This window comes from Leptonychotes weddellii, chromosome 5 (genome assembly GCF_054177405.1).
Source record: "Leptonychotes weddellii isolate Sample4059 chromosome 5, ASM5417740v2, whole genome shotgun sequence".
NCBI lineage: Eukaryota > Metazoa > Chordata > Mammalia > Carnivora > Phocidae > Leptonychotes > Leptonychotes weddellii.
In genome coordinates, this window is record NC_138373.1 from 114,000,961 (window position 1) to 114,021,571 (window position 20,611).

General features: G+C 40.9%; 1 protein-coding gene across 2 annotated transcripts in view; it reads left to right on the plus strand.

Moving 5' to 3' along the window:
- The window catches only part of HMGA2 (high mobility group AT-hook 2), a 140,525-nt gene extending 123,676 nt beyond the window's left edge, over nucleotides 1-16,849 (plus strand). For both annotated transcript variants that reach the window (XM_006731195.3, XM_081822007.1), the window contains 2 exons: nucleotides 1,358-1,390; nucleotides 13,795-16,849. In XM_006731195.3, the coding sequence (XP_006731258.1) occupies nucleotides 1,358-1,390; nucleotides 13,795-13,842 (81 nt within the window). In that variant the 3' untranslated portion in view covers nucleotides 13,843-16,849. The remainder of the gene's footprint in view (nucleotides 1-1,357; nucleotides 1,391-13,794) is intronic.
- Nucleotides 16,850-20,611: the final 3,762 nt, after the last annotated feature.

Consider the following 20,611-nt stretch of genomic DNA (forward strand, 5'->3'; position numbering starts at 1 on the left):
ATACTACTCTTACATTAACCAAGAATAACTTAAATATCTTCCAAATATTCCAATTGTTGGAAAATTAATTTAGGCTGGGTAGAAAAAACTTCCCTCAGATGTTTCACTCAAAAAAGAGAATTCTGCTCTACATACATAATTTAAGAGCTACAGATGTAAATAAAACAAAATAGGCTGCAAATGAAACCATCAAGAAAGTGAACAAACTACAGAATGGGAGAAGACATTTGCAAATCATATTCCAATGATACTCACATCCAGAACATATGAAGAACTCCTACAACGCAATAATGAAAAAACAAACTTTAATATGAGCGAGAGATTTGAATAGACATTTCTCTAAGAAGATATACAAATTGCCAATAAACACATGAAAAGATGTTCAACATCATTTGTCATTAGGGAAAATCAAATCGAAACCACAGTGACATTGAACTCACACCCAGTAGATGTTTGTAATTAAAAAGACAGGCAGTAACAAGTGTTGACAAGTATATGGAGAAATTGGGACCCTCATATGCTGCAGGTGGAAATGTAAAATGGTGCAGCTGTTTTGAAAAACTGTCTGGTGGCTCCTCAAAAAGTTTAACATAGGGTTACCTGTATGACCCAGAAATTCCACTCCAAGCTATCTATTCCCAAGCGAAATGAAAACATGTCTCCAGTAAAACTTATATATGAATGTTCATGGCATTATTCATGATAGCCAAATGGTGGAAACCACCCAAATGTCCATCATCTGATGGGTGGATAAACAAAACGTGGTATATCCATATAGTGGAATGTTACTCAGTTGTAAAGAGGCAGGAAGTACCGATGGGTGCCTATGACACAGATGACCCCGGAAAACATGGTGCTAAGTAAAAGAAGCCAGACACAAAAGACCATATACTGGATGATTCCATTTACATGAAATGTCCAGAATAGGCAAATTTATAGAGACAGAAAGTTGAGTGGTTGGTTAGGGAATGGGAGGGTGACTGGTAAGGCAGGAGGGAGTGGGGAGCAGTCGATAATGGGTATGGGGTTTCTTTGAAAGGAAGTGAAAATGTTCTAAAACTACCTCGTGATGGTGATTTTAGAACTCTCTGAATATACGAAAGAAACTTTGAATTATACACCTTATGGGTGAATTTTATGGTATGTAAACTGTATCTCAAGAAAGCTGAGTGTTTTTAAACAAAATATTAACAAATTAGCCCCTTTGACTCCTCAAGTGAATCTAATTTTAGAACCAATTTTTTTGTCTTTACTTTGCAGGCAAGTGTCTATATTTAAAACATGTATACTTAATTATTTTCATTATGTATGTTTCCTTTTAAAATATAACAGTTCTTTTTGTTTGTTTCTTCCTTAGCCACAACAAGTCGTTCAAAAGAAGCCTGCTCAGGTAAGAGATGGTCATTATGATTTTTTCCTCCCAATTAATATAAAAAGTAGAGTGAAAAAGATATGACCCCAAATTAAATCTTTTTTTTTTTAAGATTTTATTTATTTATTTGACAGAGAGACAGCGAGAGAGGGAACACAAGCAGGGGGAGTGGGAGAGGGAGAAGCAGGCTCCTCGCTCAGCAGGGAGCCCAACGTGGGGCTCGATCCCAGGACCCTAGGATCATGACCTGAGCCGAAGGCAGATGCTTAGCGACTGAGCCACGCAGGCGTCCCAACCCCAAATTAAATCTTTAATTAGAATTTTTCTATTTTTGATTATGTCAGCATCACAGTATTCTTGCAAATTTGTTGTGTCCTTCAGACAAAGCCAGGAATACATAGTCTGAGATTGTGTCATTAAAAACCCTAAGGGGTGCCTGGCTAGCTCCGTCCATAGTGCATGCAATTCTTGATCTCCAGGTTTTCAGTTTGAGCCTCACGTTTGGTATAGAGATTACTTAAAAATAAAATCTTAAAAAAAACAACCCCTAGACAATCAAGGCCTGAAGTGTACAAAGCAAATATAAATACTTTAAAAAGTAAAATCTTTATTTCTGTGCCTCATATAAAACAAATATTTAATAATCTTATCACGTGTTTTGCCAACTCTTTAAACATCAAATTTTGTCCTTTCCTTCTATCTATCCATATTCCATTGACTTGATACAGAACTTATTAGCTGAAAAATATATTGTGATTTATGACAGGAACATAATCTGTTTATTGCTTTATTCCATAACCTTTGATAATCCCAAAACACCCCCAAAGAAGGCTGGGGAACTGGGAAATTAAGTTCTCCCAACTTTGCAGATTGATGAATCCTCAGGTCCTTCCTCATTGGCTGAATCAGATTTTCTGAAGTTTTAACAGCATCAAAATTAGGAACCAGTTTTACTTCTCTTATTCTTTATGCCTGGTGTTCCTTGTCCTGAATATAATCTATACATAGAAACATAAGAATCATATTTATTGAGGAAGTATATCTTGAAGGGGAAAAAAAACCTGAAGAATAAATTAACCATGATTGCCAAGTATGTGAGCTATTATTAAAATTTAAGAATGTCCTACTATTCTCCACTTCTGGGTTTAAAGAGATGCCCAGGAAGGGGTACCTGGGTGGTGCAGTCAGTTGAGCCTCTGACTCTTGGTTTCCACTTGGGTCATGATCTCAGGGTCATGGTCTTGGGGTCATGGCCTGGGGGTTGTGGGATTGAGTCCCGTGTTGGGCTCCACACTCAGCTCGGAGTCTGCTTGAGATTCTCTCTCCCTCTCCCTCTGCCCCTCCCCAACTAAAATAAATAAATAAATCTTTAAAAAAAGATGCCCAGGAGATCTGAATATATCATACAGAACCTGCTGAAGTAAGTCGTTACCCAGTGTCATGGGTTACCAAGTCCTGTTCTTTGTAGAGCTCTTTCATATACTTTAAAATATCCATGGGATCTTTTCCTTAGAGGTCTCTAAAACTGTACTTTGCACCCTGTTCTCTTGGGACAATGGTGCCTTGCCTGAGAAAGACCATCCGAGCAATCATGTGTCTACTATTCTATACAAATGCTGCTTGAAAGAAAATTGAAACTTCTAAACACATGTAAGCATATAGGGAAAATGTGTATTTTAAGTAAAATAAAAGCAGAGTTAACATGAAAAAAAAGTTCTCAGGGCTGCCCCCTTAAAGGCAAGAGTGGTAAGGAGTACTAAAAATAAATACCCAGTGTTTGAGTGTTTGTAAACAATATTTAAATAAACAAAATATAAACAAAAACATTTTAAGTAGGAGATTCCAAATATATTTAGCCTCTCATCTTCCATCAGTAAGAACTTCAAGAGAAAATAAATTTAAAAGTCAGTGCATTGGGATCAAAGGATACTGCAGTGTTCACTGTTGCATCACTGGCTATGAACAATAGATTAATAACCTTATGTGGTCTGTTAATGACATTGATTCAGTCTCTATTCTTGGTGTTGTAGGGAAGATGAGGCAAACAAAAACAGTCACTGCATCTGAGAAATGTGTAATCTAGTTAAAAAGTTCTTAACGTTGGCTGCATATTAGAATGACCTAGAGATTGTATATGTGTGTGTTTGTGTGTGTGTGTGTGTATTTATGTGGCTATTATATATATCTCAATATCACATGTATATATATACCTGAACCCTGCCCGGTAGTGTGTGCGGAGCCAGCCCTTACAAGCCAGTTGTGAGCATCTCTTTCAAATTGTATGTTTGGTGATGTCAGGTAGGTAGCTTAAAATCCACTATGGTGTGAGTATTTACCCCATGGAAATTGACAACTACTACAAATCAGGACCTTTTTTTCCTGGCAAGCAAGTTTACCTACACACCGCTGACCCCACCCTTCAGTGATTCTGATTATTTGGTGTGAAGACTCAAGCATCATTATTTTTTATGAACTTCCCAAATGATTCTAACGTGTAGCCAGCCAGGGGTGAAAAATATACTTGGTGAACACACATGAGAAGACATTTAAACATTTGTTGAACAAATGACCACAGAATGCCAATGTATATGAGGCACATAGGGGATACAGATGGATGAGTGGAATGCCAGGCGTTACTTAAGGGGATAATTCCTGGAAGACTTTTTTTTTTTTTTAAGACATTTATTTATTTGAGGGAGAAAGAGAGTGCGCGTGAGTGAGCAGGGGGAGGGGCAGAGGGAAAGGGAGAGATAATCCCAAACCGACTCCCTGCTGAGCAGGGAGCCCAACACAGGCTCCATCCCAGGACCCTGAGATCATGACTTGAGCTGAAATCAAGAGTGGGCCACTTAACTGATGAGCCACCGGGGCACCCCTGGAAGCCTTTTGATTTTGTTTTTGTTGTTTAGTTGCAGAGGGGAAAATGGAGACCTAAATTAGGGAAAGAAAGGAAGATGTTATCAATGAAGTGAGTGGCATATTCCCAAGTAGAGAGGCAGAAACAAATAAATCATAGGTGGAGATTATCAGTGTGGCCAAAACTGATGGCAAATTGGTCAGTAATATACCAAGAAATCATAAATTCTTTCCCAAGAGAATCAGGACTATCGAAGAAGGCACAGATGGATTGGGTTGGTCTTCACTGATCCATCTGGCTGTCTTACAGACCTCCTCTAGATTTGCCCTCCAAAGGAAGAGTTCAGAGTTAAAAAAAAAAAAAAAGTGAGCTCATTGGGCTTCCTAATCTTTATTGTCTAAGGATACAGTGATGAATTATATAAACATGGGGGCTACGTGGAAGTTCATGGAGGATAATGTAAATTTAACACTACATACAAAAGGATCTCTTCCTTTTCCATCTGTTTATTTCAAAATACCCTCCCAGATGGCTTTTCCATGTGGCAGTCTGGATTAACTCAGGCTCATATCCTCTCTTCATCAACAGTACTTTGAGGGGCTCCATTCAGATCCTGTTTTGAGGTGGTGAATATTTTAATACAATTAAATATTTTACATCTAAAGAAAAGGGCTCAGCGCTGTGTAAAGAATACCTAGGTTTTGCTTTTTGGCCCCGTCACTGGGTGAATTAATCTCTCTGTTCCCTATTTACCCATCTATGGACTGGGATAATAACATATCCCCTTGCTCCCAAGAAAATTTGGAGAGATTCAAAATTATATAAATTCCAGAGCGTATTGCTATGTTCTGACTTATTTTTGGATGCTGGGTTTTTCCTTTCCAGAGATTTATACCCTCGAAAATCCTAGAACTCGCATTAGTTCAAAACTGCTATCTTTTTCACAGCACTGTTTTAAAAACGAAGATCGTTTGAACTAAGGGGGAAATGTTACAGTAACTGCCACATCCTCTCATTAGGACTAAAGCAGTCAGAATCAGTTTTCTTATATGTATGTCACATTTATATGGAATTACAAAGACTCTATTGTAAAATATCCTAATGCCATCAAATTCTGCAAGTTCCCCAGAGCCTCAAGAACGCCACTCCTTGAAACGGGAATACAAAGCAGCAAAATTCATTCTGAGGAGACAAGTCCAGAATTATAAGTTTCAAAATCTCAATATATGTTTATGTATATAAATACATGTGTCCAGAGAAGAATAAAAATTTAAGGGAAGCCCTACTGCAGGGGTTTGTGTTTATAAAGCCCACCAGGCACCATCAGCGAGAGACCTCAAGTGGGTCCCACATCCTCATGGGAAAGTTAATGGCCTCTTAACAATCTTAAAGAGAATAATCTGCAATAGTCACATTAATTTTTTAAATTATAAAAACAGTGAAAACACAGCTTCTTGGGGAACTCTGCTATATTTTTATTTAAAATGACAAATTAAGCAATAAATAGAAATTAGCTAATATGTTCGTTTTTTAGCAATTTGAAGCGGTTGAATTCTCAACCACATGGATCACGTCCCTAACTTTAGTGGGAAAGTGGTAGGATTTGTTGTCATTGTTGTTTTTATAAGATAACACCGTAAGAGTATCAGGTTATTATTATTGATAGAGCGTTGTTCCTCGAGTTTTTATTTTGATAAGAATAAATCTCATACCATGGCAAACTTCTAAAAAGGTTTTTGCTGGTTCGTTGAATATCCTACTGTTTCTTGATTTCCTTCCTTTAAGGCTTTAAGAGGAGATCAGAAGTGACTCCTGCTCTTTAATTCAGACATTTTTTTTCTCACCTGAGTCCTACCCAAAGGGAACACAGGTTTTAAAAATCCTAACAGTTCTCCTTAACTTTCAACCCAATTTCCTCATTGTTGTTGTCCTGGCAAGCTCCACCTCTACCAATTAAGACAAGTATAAACCTGCTCCTTTTCAGTTTCCCAATGAGAAGCTTGGAAAGTGCTCTGTTTCTAAAAGAGTAGAAACAAAGCTTTCTGTTTCCAAGGAGAATTTTTACCTGCAAGTAACATCTTCTGTGGGTGGTGTGTACCTGGGCAAAGAATTCTCAATAAGCCTGGTTATCATGGGATTTTTTTCCCCTCTTAAAAAAGTTGAATGTTTTTACAGGGACTTCAAGGGCCGTTTTAAGGATGTTTATATTTCAAACAACCTAAACATTGTTTGGAGCAAAATGAGAGATTTCATTTTGGGACAAGCAAGTTGATGAATTGCAGTCAGCATCTTGTTCTTAAAGAAGGCATTTTTACTGGGGGCTCTTGGTCTAGACACACAAAGGAGAGAGGAGGAGGGAGACAGAGGGGAGAGCATTCTCAATCTAACACTCCTCTTCTAAATGGTACCTTGGCCAATGCAGCAAATAGTTCCTAATAAATCAGACTTGCAAATAGTCACTCTTCTACTCACTCAGGGAACACAGTGATTTATGCTGCCTAAGTCATAAAGAGTACTGATTTATTTATTTTCCTACTTACGCTCTTTCAAGCTGGTAAAACATTCTGTGGGCCAGTAAATGTTTGGTACCAACTGGCAAAACATGAAGAATTCTATCAAAGCCCGGCCTAGTGGCACTGTTTTGTTGTATACGAAATACTTTTTGATTTAACCTCTGACCTCTGACATTGCAGAGGTCAAGAGAAAAGGAGAGTCTAGCACAGTAGAAACCAACGTTTAACCCTTACAGTAAAGTTGCTCAAGGATGTAACAGCACATGGGTAGGGCAAGGAAACATAGCAAAGTGATTATTAACCATAAGCATACAAAGTAACTAGCTTGGCTAACCCTTGTCGTAAAGAAATATGGGCAAGGTGAACTCAGCTGTGTCTTGTCAGGGAATGTCTCAGAGAGATGACATAAACTTCTAAAAGAAGTGAAAGAACATCACTCAATTTGGGGCAATAGATGAACCCCCACAGGGCAAAATTTAGTGTTTTGGGCTTGCCAGATTTCCTATAGGAGTTTTTCTTTTTTTAAGTATGATTGTTTTTAACCATGGTTAAAAGTGGTAAAGTCCTTGGGGCGCCTGGGTGGCTCAGTTGGTTAAGCGACTGCCTTCGGCTCAGGTCATGATCCTGGAGTCCCGGGATCGAGTCCCGCATCGGGCTCCCTGCTTAGCAGGGAGTCTGCTTCTCCCTCTGACCCTCCCCCCTCTCATGCTCTCTCTATCTCATTCTCTCTCTCAAATAAATAAATAAAATCTTAAAAAAAAAAGTGGTAAAGTCCATGGATTAGGCTAAAAAGGAAAATGACACTGTCTGCCTGTTTTCCTCTGCATTTTGAGGTGAGTTGAATAAAAACCAATCGTTGACTCAATATGCAAACTTTCTTCTCATTATCCAAACATGCTGACCCAAATTAATATGAATAAGTAGTAACTGGTTTTAAAACCTGATCTTTCTTAAAAAAAAAAAAAATCCTTAATGTTTGAATAGCAATATCTTGCTTGGTCCAGGACACTTCCTTTACATTCAGGAAGTGTTTGTGGAACACTCAAGTGTATATTGAGAAATTGTTTGTTGACTTACTACTATTACTGATATTTTCCTAATTTTATTCAAAAGTCCTAGCTCAGGACAACAAAAAAATGTTCGGTGAAAAGCGTTTGATTAAAATCCAGAAATGTTCTCTTCCCTGGCAACAAACACAACAGATATGCAAAACTTTACACACATAGAAAAGCAAGAGAAAAGTTTTCTGCTGGTCTTTGCCACCAACCAGTAAACACGTCTGGAATATAACCACTAAACACTCTTTGACGTAATCGATTTAAAAACTTTTCGGGGGTGCCTGGGTGGTGCAGTTGGTTAAACACCCGACTCTTGATTTTGGCTCAGGTCATGATCTCAGGATCATGAGATCAAGCCCCGCGTCGGGCTCCATGCTAAGCATGGAGCCTGCTTAAGATTCTCTCTCTCCCTCTTCTTCTGCCCCTCTCTCTCCCTTTTATTTATTTATAAAATAAATAAATAAAAATAAAAACTATGTAAAAACAAGAACATTCCTCAACAGTTTCGGAGATGTTGAAATAAATTTCCTTCTTCTGAATGCTTCCTTCATGCAAAAATCCTTTTGCTACATCTTTAGCTATTTTTCAAACATGAGGCTCTTTCGGTAAGCATTAGAACTGGCATGGAAAATCGATAGAGCTTGTGGCCCTCAGAAATGGTGACTTACAGGATCCTGAAACTTGCAATTAGTTTATACATGAAATGATTTCCCTATCTGCGAAGTGTGACTCTCTTCTCAACATATTGGTAAATATCCCTTCACCCCTGGAAAGAAATCGATAGTATCATAGTTGAATACTTTCAGTGACAGAACCCTGATTGAGGGTGCAGATGAGACAAACAGGAGTGCATTTTAGAAATCAAAGACATCTTGTTTGTTTTCTTTTGGAGGCGTTATTTAAAATTTTCTTTCTCAGCAGTCTCTCATTGAATCACAGGTAAAGAAAGAAAGATAGAATGAGTAACTGTAATTAACAATAATTATTCTACACTATATATCTTACAGGATCTTATACTGGTTTTTTTGTTTTGTTTTGTTTTTTTCAAAATTTTCCCATTCAGTTGTCGCATTTTTTTCTCACACCCTGTTGGGCAGTTAGATGGGTATTGTCATTACTGACCTGATGCAGTGAGAATATGGCGTGAGTTACACAAGCCATTAATGTCAGGGTTGATGTTGGTGGTCATCGACCTCCAGGATCAACCTTCTTTCCTTAAACGTCCCTCAGTAAAGACCCTAACACTGACTTTATTAAGTTGATGGTAACACATGCAAGGTAGTCCTGACGCTTGTGTTTTCTAGCCATATAAAGCTAAAATAAAGAAAGGATGGGGTACAAATGCCTTAAATATCCCAACTTCTTAAGTCTCCTGTTAAAAAACAAATTTTTCCCTCCTAGCATTTCCACCAGAATACCTTCCACTTGCCAGAATATCTGGTTTATATATGTTCCATTTAACATGTTTTTAAAAAATCTGATGTAAAGTTTTCCTAGTTGGAGGAAATAATCACTTTCCATTAAGTTAAACAGCCTCAATCCATTTTAAATTAAAATATCTGACAGAGAAATAGAAAAACTCAGCTCTGTGGTCTTGTGGGTCACTTAGCTACAGATGGAACTTGAAAAATCCGGTTCTGGTTGCTGCTGCTGAGGCAGAGAGTCCATTATTTCTGTTCTGATGGGACTGGCTGGAGATATTCAGGAAGGTGAAAAACTCTTACATGTGTCATTCCGAGTCCTTAAGGAGTTGAACATATTAAGATGACAAAAAGAATTTGTCATGAAACTATAATGACTCTTTCTAGACAACCAGGTATTTGTAGGTTTATTGGCAAGATAGCTGAAATTACAAATGTATTTTTAGCCTGAAGCATTTCATAATAAAAGAGTTGCAGAATTCTTTGCAATCAAGGAGAAAAAAAAATAGGGATTTATTAAAGCTGACATGGACTTCTGTGATTTTGCACTCCTTACTACACACAAAGAGGGGGATCATGGGGACCTGAGTCCTGAAATTTGCAAGGAGCGTATTTCTGTTTCCCGGTTCCATTTAGAATTCACTGGCCTCCCTTCCACTGCAGACCTGCTGTTTAGTCTGCATCTGAAAATTAAACCCAGAGCTTCGGCTCTCACATTAAGTACTAAACTTTCCTCCAGCACACACCCTCACTTGTGTCTGTGTGCTAAGATCTATGATTAGACTCTTAAGACGTTTTAAAATTCCATCAGGCATTAGAGGATAAGGTTGGATATTGGGCTGTCTTCTTCCTCCTTTTGAGTCCATGAGCGGAAGTACACCCAAAGGTAAATGCCACATGCAGGATGGAGGTAAGTGTGAACTGTATTTCTAGGTTTTAGTGGAGTGTTTGTTCAAGCTTAACCAAAGCAATGAAAGAGTTACATTTATTAAATTCCTTTTTTTCACGAATGAAAGAAAAACTAAGGCAAAATGAGTGCAATTTTCCAGGAGTCGTTATAAAAATAAAGCTCTCCAGCTCTGCCCACTTTCCTTTCCTTCTCATCAGTTTTCTGCCCAAAACACTCGCATGTGGTGCAGCCTCAGTTGTCTTTGTAAAGTAGCCGCGTGAATGGCTGGGAGCTGTTCAGTGTTTAGAGGCCTCGGTGGCCGGTGCTCATAAAAATGTCACTGTGCACTTGCACTTGGAAAAGTCCTTTTATCCTGCATTCCTGAAGACCCATTCCAACAGTTAGCCTCCTTGACCAGACTGTTGCTGTTTGCCTTCCCACCTTGCGGACTAGCTTCTAACGAGATGTGTGTAACTCTTGGCTATCGAGTTTCCATCTCCTTATTGCCTCAGAGCTGCTCTTGGGGGTGCTACACAAGCTCAAAGGTCCTTTGGCCCTATGCTGCAAACGTGAAGTAATTTAGGTAGAGACCTCAAGGTGCAAGCTATTGTCTAGAATGAGTGGCAGTGTCTTCTAAGTCACTGAAGAGGATTGAATCTCAGGGGTCCCAACCACCTACTCTACTATGGAAATAAGATTCCTTGGGGACGCCAGAGCCGGCTGCTGATGCCCTTACATCACCAGTTTCCGTCCACACTTTGCACCACAGAAGGGCCCCGTGTGAGGTCTGGTCAGCCGTGACATTTCAGGCAGCCGAGGGCGGGTTTTCCAAGTTCATCTTTTTTCCTCACCGGGAAGATTTTTCTTCTCTTAATTATACCCATAATTGGTCACAGCAACCACACATATAGCAAAAGTTAAGTCACTGAAAAGGTGAGAACAGAGGTTTGCAGAGGTGAGAAGTGCCACACACCCCATCGTCATCCGCCTGGCAGCCATGCTGTCCCTTGGAGGGTGGCCAGTCGGGGCCATGCCAAGACGAGGGGATGCTCCACTAACTACACATTTGAGAAAACCATCATTTGGAGCATGTGAGAGCCCACATTATTTCCCAAAGTTAACAGAGTGAGGCGCCCACCCTCTGACATCCTACTTACATACCCGGTACTAACTGACAGCTACTAGTAGAAGAATTTCAAGGTCAGCGGAAAGATACATTAGTCAAACAACTATCCCTGTTGTGTTAAGAGCTGTTTTAAGTAAAGGGAACAATATGAGGGACCATCATTTTCAGCTGAGTTGTGTCTAAGGCATTTAAATAAACCACTTACATATCGGGAGCTTCAAGAGCTCAAATCAAGCAAAGTTTCTGGGAATGTTTTGAAAAGCCGATCACATTCCATCTACTACAAGGTCTTTGTAAGTTCATGGCCTGAAAATTCTATTTCCTTCCGGATTTGGAAGTAGTTTGGTTTCCAGATAGTATAGAAAAAGCAGGCAGTTGGAAATTGGAATAATTACAGCTAAAACCAGAAGGTTTTCTAGCTTGACCGAGTTCTATTAATGTGTTAACCATAAGAAGAAGGAATACAATATACCTGCCAGCCTTCATGCTGTAGACTGTTTCAGAGCAGTACCCTAAGTTCACACCTTGTGTCATAATGAGAACTGAGTCATGGGGGGACGGATGAAGAGTGGATCTGCCGAACGGCTTAGTGACTTTCTGGATTTTAAATATTGAGTGAAAAGACAAGGTCATAGGGCAGCTGAACCTTGGCTTGCCTCTCTTTCGTCTGTCTGTGGCTTTGATCATGCTACATCCTCCTTTGTGGCCGGGACTCCAGAGAGAATCTCAGGGTCATGGCCTGTTGCCTGTCAAGAGGTATAAACCTGCTGCTTAAATATGTGGAGCCCTCCGTGTGGGGGTTGGGAGCGGAGGGGAGGTAGCTTCATACGTTCCACATTTCCCACATAACCCGAGGCAGACTAAACAAAACCGGTGTGAAATCTCATGACTTGATGCTGCTGTGGTTATATTTTTTAACTGTAATCCATTCATTTGCATGTGTGTTTATTCCCAGGATTTACAGCTTTCTTAGTCTTTGGGGAAAGAGAAAGTTTGAAACCTTTTGCAAGGGGTTTGCAGTAAGCAGCGGTCTGTGATTAAAGCCCGGGGTAGAGTGTGTAAGGGAGAGTGAGTGTGTGCATGTGTGCGCGCATGCATTCTTGTGAGTGTGTGAGTTCCCACTTCTGTGGGGTTTTTTCCTCCCGTTTGCTGCTCTCACGCAAAAGCGTCACACATGGTAGCATTTAGGAGCTCCTTCACAGCTGAAGTGTTTCAAACACTAATGAATGGAAGTTTGGTCATATAATGCAGACAAGCTTTAAGGCATGCTTTACTGAATGGTGTACTGTAGTGACCTGGGAAAGGAAGAGAGGTATAAATTGTGTCCGTTAGCCACCCAGACAAAATGAAGCCATGTGGAAAATCAAATCTATTAAAGTATGAAGACTGTTATAAGCTGTTTTAAGCTGGCCATTCTTAAACAGGCTCAGTTTGCAGCAGGAGTAAATGTTTACCTCTTCTCCCAGATCTTTTTCACATGCCGTCTTATGAGACAATGTGCAGCATTTGATAAAAATCATCCTCTCACTAACGACACTTTTATCAGAAATGTTTATTGTCTCCGCTTTACCACCCATGTCCTGAAAGGTACTGCACATTTGTTAAATAAGCAAAGGGAAGGAGAACCGTGCAGCTCAAGCCAGCTTGCAGAAACTCCAACAAATTCCAGAGCCATAAGGAATCAGGAAAAAAAAAAAAAAAAGAAAGAAAGAGAAAGAGAAGGAAGAATTAGATTTATATGAAGAGGAGGCCCTGCAAAAACATATATATTAGATTTTCTCTGCTTGGCCAGCCCACCATTAAATGTTTGGTAGATGTGGATTTAGTATTGACATCCAGCCGGTAGGCCAAACTTTGCTCATTGTCTTAAAATGTGCTTTAATAAATACAAGAACGAGGAACGCGATTTGGAAAGGAAGCTAGTAGTCAGCTCTTGCACGGAAGTGCTGGCATCTTGGTCTCGCGTGGGTTCTGACGCCTGTCTGGCTCGGCCCATTCCTGGCCCTACTCCCTCTGTAACTTTGGGTGCATTCCCTGCCGTGCCTTGACTTTCTTGTCTATCAAATGGGAACAATAACAAACCATGCCTAAAAGCATCTAGCAAGTGTCATAAAAGTATCCGCCATGACTACCAGTATCTGCTGGACAGGTTCCTTTGTGTCTCAAGAAAGGATTTCCCTTTATTTTTTGCTTACTTGTGCACTGGTTTTTAAAACTGATGGCCGGCATGCTGTCGGGAAAAATCTATCCATTTCTTTTTTACTCTAATTGGCGAGTAAGCTTAAATTAGCCTGACATTCTCTGAACTGCAAACAATTGAATTTGCTGACCAGCCGCCATGATGTCAAGCCTTAAGTCAACAGCGGCTAATGACTGCTCTGGGAAAAAACAACACCTTGATTCCTCAATTACAGTTTAAGAAGCCCTGGGAATGAGGGCTTGCCAATCATCCGCTTCCTTTTTGGAAGCCGGCATAATGGGCTGTGGGAACAGGTCACCTCCAAACTGTCGGTAAGAACGGCCCACACGGTATAATGGTTCTGCCCTGTGTGTTCCAGGAGGAGACTGAAGAGACATCCTCACAAGAGTCTGCAGAAGAGGATTAGGGGGCGCCGACATTCGATTTCTACCTCAGCAGCAGTTGGATCTTTTGAAGGGAGAAGACACTGCAGTGACCACTTACTCTTTATTGCCATGGTCTTTCTACTTTCATCTGGGGTGGGCAAGGGGGGGCGGGGGCGGGGCGGGGGCTGGGGTGGGGGGAGAAATCACATAACCTTAAAAAGGACTATATTAATCACCTTCTTTGTAATCCCTTCACAGTCCCAGGTTTAGTGAAAAACTGCTGTAAACACAGGGGACACAGTTTAACAATGCAACTTTTAATTACTGTTTTCTTTTTTCTTAACCTACTAATAGTTTGTTGAACTGATAAGCAAGAGCGGATGGGTGAGGAAACAAACTCTGAATCGGGTTTAGTCAATCACTGCACTGCACACAGACGAGAAAAGCGTCACGCTCGTGACATCGGGCATTCCTGTAGGAAAGGCGCGGTGTTCAACCCTGTGTGCCCCTCAGCCACCACCCAACCTGCTCGCCCTAGTGAAGCTTCTGTTTAGAACACCAAAGATAGGACTAGATACTACTTCTCTCTTTTTCGTATAATCTTGTAGACACTTACTTGATGATTTTTTAACTTTTATTTCTAAATAAGACGAAATGCTGATGTATCCTTTCATTCAGCTAACAAACCAGAAAAGGTTATGTTCATTTTTCAAAAAGGGAAGTAAGCAAGCAAATGTTGCCAACTCCTATATTTATGGATATCACACATATCAGCAGGAGTAATAAATTTACTCGTGGCACTCGTTTTCAGGAAAACACTCATCCGGGTAGAACCTACTTCCTACAGAGCCAAATGCCATTTAGCAATAAATCACACTTGTTACCTTCAAAGCCTTTAAGGAACCTAAACAAGCAAAATTATCCTCTTGGTAATTTAACGAGAAGGTACAACAGAATAATGCATGATGAACTCACCTGAATGATGAGGTGGGAGGAGCGAAATCTAAATTTCTTTTGCTATAGTTATACTACAATTTAAAAACAAAAAAAGCAGTCTCTCTCTCTCTCTCTCTCTCTCTCTCCCTCTCCTCTCTTCATTATGTATCAGTTTCCGTGAAAGACCTAAATACCACTTACCTCAAATCAAGCGTATGTATTACTTCAAGTAATACGTTTTGACATAGGATGGTGGACTGAGGTGCTTGACTTTGGCTTCAGTTCACCGTCTCTTCATTCAAACTGCACTTTTAGCCAGAGATGCAATAATATATCCCCACTACTCAATACTACCTCTGAATGTTACAATTAATTTACAGTCTAGTACTTATTACATGCTGCTATACACAAGCAATGCAAGAAACAAACGTAATGGGTAGGTGATGCTAATCATCTGCGGTTCTTTTTGTACACTTCATTACAGTTAAAGAAGCAGTCTCCTTACTGTGTTTCAGCATGGCTATGTATTTTTCTATTTTTTTTTTAATTAAAATTTTACAAATACTTGTTTCAGCTTCTCTGCTAGATTTCTACATTAACTTGAATATTGTTGTTGGTGGTGGTTTTTAACCAAGTCGCTCCTAGGTTCTTAAGGATAATTTTCCTCAGTCACACTACACAGCACACAAAATTTGACTGTAATGTTTAAATCTCACCCTCCAAGTTTGTACCTCAAAATGAGTTGTTTAAGGAAATGGACTAATTGACTTGCAAAGACCTACCTCCAGACTTCAAAAGGAATGAACTCGTGACTTGCAGCATTCATTTTTGTCAGTGTCTGAAAGCGTTCAGACTGCCGCTATCCCTAGTCCAGACTATTTTTGTAAGAGACATTTGATAGAAAGGAACTCATTTTTACATACTTCCTGCAAAGAACTAGATAAAATAAAAGCCAACCTTCAAAGAAACTTGAAGCTTTGTAGGTGTGATGCAACCAGCTCAGCTTTTGCATGATGCAATCAAAAAATATGTGTTTTTAAGATTCGTCGAATATGAGAAAATGCTTGACAGATATTTTCATGTATTTTACACAAATGTGATTTTTGTAATATGTCTCAACCAGATTTATTTTAAACGCTTCTTATGTAGAGTTTTTATTGCTTTCTCTCCTCGTGAGTGTGCTGACTTTTTAACATGGTATTATCAACTGGGCCAGGAGGTAGCTTCTCATGATGGCTTGTGTCGGTATGGCTTCCAGTACTGAAGCCAAATGAAACTCAAAACCATCTCTCTTCCAGCCGCTTCAGGGAGGTCATTTCAGAGGCCACATACCTCTCTGAGACTGGCAGATGGCTCACTGTTGTGAATCACCAAAGGAGCTACGGAGAGAATTAAAACTCAACCTTACTGTTAACTGTGCATTAAATAAGCAAATAAACAGTGGCTCATAAAAATAAAAGTCCCATTCCGTATCCTCGGTTGGGCCTTTTCAAAACCTCATTGGCCAGCTCATAAAACTGAAGCAAGTTGCTCATGTTGGCCAAACTCGGAGTACTGAGCGATTTCCATCTCCGATGAAGTTACTCTTTTATTTCCTATACGTTGTACAATCAAAACACACTACTACCTCTTAAGCCCCAGTATACCTCATTTTTCATACTGAAAAAAAAAAAAAAAGCTTGTGGCCAATGGAACAGTAAGAACATCATAAAATTTTTATATATATAGTTTATTTTTGTGGGAGATAAATTTTATAGGACTGTTCTTTGCTGTTGTTGGTCTCAGCTAAGTAAGACTGGACATTTAACTTTTCTACCATTTCTGCAAGTTTAGGTATGTTTGCAGGAGAAAAGTATCAAGACGTTTAACTGCAGTTGACTTTCTCCCTGTTCCTCTGAGTGTCTTCTAACTTTATTCTTTGTTCTTCATGTAGAGTTGCTGTCTATGATTGTACTTTGAATCGCTTGCTTGTTGAAAACATTTCTTTAGTGGATTATCACTGTCTGTTCTACACAATAAACATAACAGCCTCTGTGATCCCCATGTGTTTTGATTCCTACTCTTTGTCATAACTCCATTAAATGCATAATAAAGTTTGGTCAAAACAGGTCATGGAGAGAGACATTCACAAGTCATTTTGTCGCGCCCCCCTCATATTGTGCACCCACACCTCTACGTACACTGACGTAAGGTTTTCAAATATCATACTTCTTACATCAACTGCCCTCGATTCACCTTTCACGGTCTGGCATTTAATCCTACAAATGACCTTAGAATAAATGTAAAGGAAGAATACGCTTGTGGCTCAAAACTAGAGAATTTCTACCGAAGGCTGACATCTACAATGTGGGTAAGGGGAAGTAGCTGATGATATACTAGTTATCTTTCAAGTAATATTTGCAGGAGAGCCGAAAGTTTGGTGAGGAGTAAAAGAAATGAAAGACGCAGAGTTCCTCGGGATAGGAGTCTCTCTTATTTTATAAGAACCATAAGCAGGGTCAGAATGATTCCACCAAGCTCCAGGTCACCTTTACATCTCAACTGCTGACAGTGAATAAATCCAGGACTCTTCCCAGGCGAAAATCTTCTGCTTTGGCCTGCCACCACCACTATCCCTAAAACTCTTCATTTAGCTTCTTCAGTAGGACTTCCCCATATGAAAACATCTCCTGTCGGGGAATTTATTGTCGAATTTATTACTTGACTCCTTCATTCATTTATTTTCACAGCCAATATTCTGTGAGTGCCTACTTTGTGCTAAGCCCCACACCAAGAGGCCCTTCAAAAGATCATCTCCTTGGAGAAAATCACGCAGGTGCAGAAATCCAGGCAGTATTTGCAAAGAACCAAACATATTGCTTAGGCAACAAATTGCAAGAATTCAGGGGAGAGGAAGCCATCTCCTGCTGGAGTGGATCATTAGTTCAGCCTATTAATAGACAAACCAAATGTAGTTAATAGAAACCATATTTAGTCTCTTCATTTTTATTAATATAGAAAAGCACATAAGAAGAAATTACTTCTGGAAAATGAAAATACGCCAACAGAGAATCTTTGCCTTGAAAAAAGAAAGAATAAGAAAGGACGTGCCACGCCCAGAATAGAATAAGTAGATGAAGAGGGTAAAATTTTTACCATAGTGTAGAGTTGATACTCACTAAGTGATCTCTGAATTGGGTTCTTTTTCATTTGAGAAAAATTAAACTTTCTTTCACGCAATAAGTAGTACACTGATGAGAGTTATTATGTGAAGAAGCATTTTAAGCTCAAACCCAAATTTAAGGAGGGTGTCCCCAAAACTCAGCCAATGCATTCAAATCACAGTGGAGCCTCTAGTATGTGCCAGATATTGTTTGGGGTAATAAAGGTAAACTAAATTTCATCACTGCCCATCGAGAGCCGGAACTCCTCACCAGGGAGCTGGACCCAAGGGGGAGGGGAGCTATGTAAATAGAACCTTACCGAGTTACCCTGAAGGTGGTTGGAGTCATCCTGAACTCTCCGCCAATATCAGAGACGAATTGCAGGCCCTCTCGCAAAAGGGGTTTTGCGTTACCAACAGAGAGGGATCCTGCGCTATAGGAACAGTGAGTCTCAGCCAGTGTGGCCTTTCATATGTGGGGGGGTGGGGAGAGGGGCTGGTTTTTCACCAGGGCCAGGAGTACTCGACTCTTTGGTGAATTCTCAGAGTTGGGTAGGGTCACCCTTGAGCCATCACTCTTCAGATCTAGGAAATCTGGCCTAACGGGGGAAGAGAAGTTGAAAAGAATCAAAATCACTTGTGAAATGTGGAATGCAGACGGGTAAAGTCCAGACCGTCAAAAGGCAACAACAGAGGTCTACACCCGCGGTCTGAGTTAGCCATCTGTGAAACCGGGCGGTCTGGGTTCTGCCTGAAGTATGGGAAATGGCAGTGGATAGGCCCCTCTGCCTGGCTTGCTGCTCCTCTAGCCTCATCCTCCTCAGTCAGGACTCCACTCATGCTCAGCCAGCCACGCCTCTGGCCTACTCTCAGACCAAGGCCCAGGTACAGGTCAGTGAGCAATGCCCCACTGTGTATCCAGTTCACAATAATTGGGCTCTCACCTTCTGCCCCTGAGCCGGATTCACAACCTTGATAACTCGCTGCCACCCCCCCATTCGTCCAGTGTTCCCACCTAGCCTTCCTGGAGCCCTAATCCCTTCCCTGTACTTCTGTCAACACTGGGGCTGACCCCCTGTGACCTGCTAGTCCCATGTCGTCTTCTCCTCTCATCTGATCACCTATTTTCTCACTTTGGGATTTCACCTGTTTTGTGGCTGCCCTAATCCTAACTGTAGCATACATTCTCAGAAATGTGGGATAATGACATTTGAACATGCGTCTTTGCCAGAACCCAGATGGTGGGGTGCCTGCTATGGAAGAAACTCGCTGGGGCGGGGTGCGGGGGCAGAGGAATGGTAGCCGCAGATCGAGCCCTGTCCTCTGCTGCCCTAGAGAGACGAGAGGAAAGAGGAACCCTATAAAAGTTCGGCCACAACTTTCCCCGGAATACAATTATTTCTTTTATCCTGCTTCTGGCTGCAGGGTGGGCTTAAGGCTAACATTTTTTTCCTCTGGTTTCTATCATTATTTGATCTTTGGCACACAAGGGATATCTAGACATTGTGGGCAAAAAGGTATCGGGGTTTTCAAACCCCATTTTGGCTGTACGTTCCATGCATGGAAATCATTAATATACATACAGACTCCTTTTTCCCTGCTGTGGTTTGCATGTATTTGATCTCAGTGGATTTGCTCACTAAAGAATCACCCCTGAAAAACCAGCAAAATGCAAATTGCCTCCATTACAGCGTGCATCTTAGGGATCCCTGATGCCCCACAGCTTCGTTTGCTTAAGGGGATGCTCACTTTCTGTCATTTCAGTCCAGCCATCAGCCCTGGTCACTCCAGGCTCTTGTCTTTGGCTTTGGTTGAAAACATCACGGTGTTGGGGTACTGATCTTGGTGGTCCCCCTCTTCGTGATGCATAGCACCCAGCTCCTATTATTCCTTCGGATTCGAGCCGCGAGCTGTAACCCCCCACCTAAAAGACCTAAACTCCATGTACTTGGGCAGCCAGGCTTTGCACCTGCTCTTCCGGCCAGCATTCTTTAGGCTGCCTCATTGTCTTCTTCTGCCCTGTCCTCTTCCCCCGGATTCTGCAGCCCCTTAGACTTCTCTCAGCTAAATCTAAAGGTACTGGCCTCCTTGGACCAGGAATAACTGCCTACTTCCTGGAATACTGGAAGAGAAAAGGAGAGTGAACAAGGAGACAGATTGCTCCCGTTTTTTGATTTTTTCTGATGACTAATCAGAACTGGGATGGGTTGAGGGGCTCAGGCCCACGTCCACCTGCACTGCCACAGCCTGGTGGTTCCTGCGTCAGAGATGAGTGGCTGGATTAGCCAAGTCTCCTTCAACTGCAAGGAATATGAACCCAGTTCAAGATGGCTTAAACCAAAAAGAAAATATTAGTTGGCATAGCCGAGAAGTCTGAGCTACCGGATCGTTAGCATGATTTGATCCAGGGACCCAAAGGATGTGGCCAGGAGGCTGATTTTGTGGAGTCCTCAGCTGGGCTTTTCTCTTTCTTTGGTGCCTTGTCAGCTGGGTTCTCCTCTAGGCCTGGCAGGGTAGCTGCTGGGAGCCGCAGATCCACATCCTGTTGGCCTGGCAACCTCTACAGAAGGACAGTTGTGTTTTGTTTTCCAGGATTTCCAGCAAAATCTTGGGGTTGAATATTTTGGGGGTGACCTGGATCATAGGCTGGTCATTGTACCCATCATTCTGGCCAGGGGAAAGAAAACACATATCGGCCAGATGCGGGTCACATATCTGTCCCCCGAGCCAGT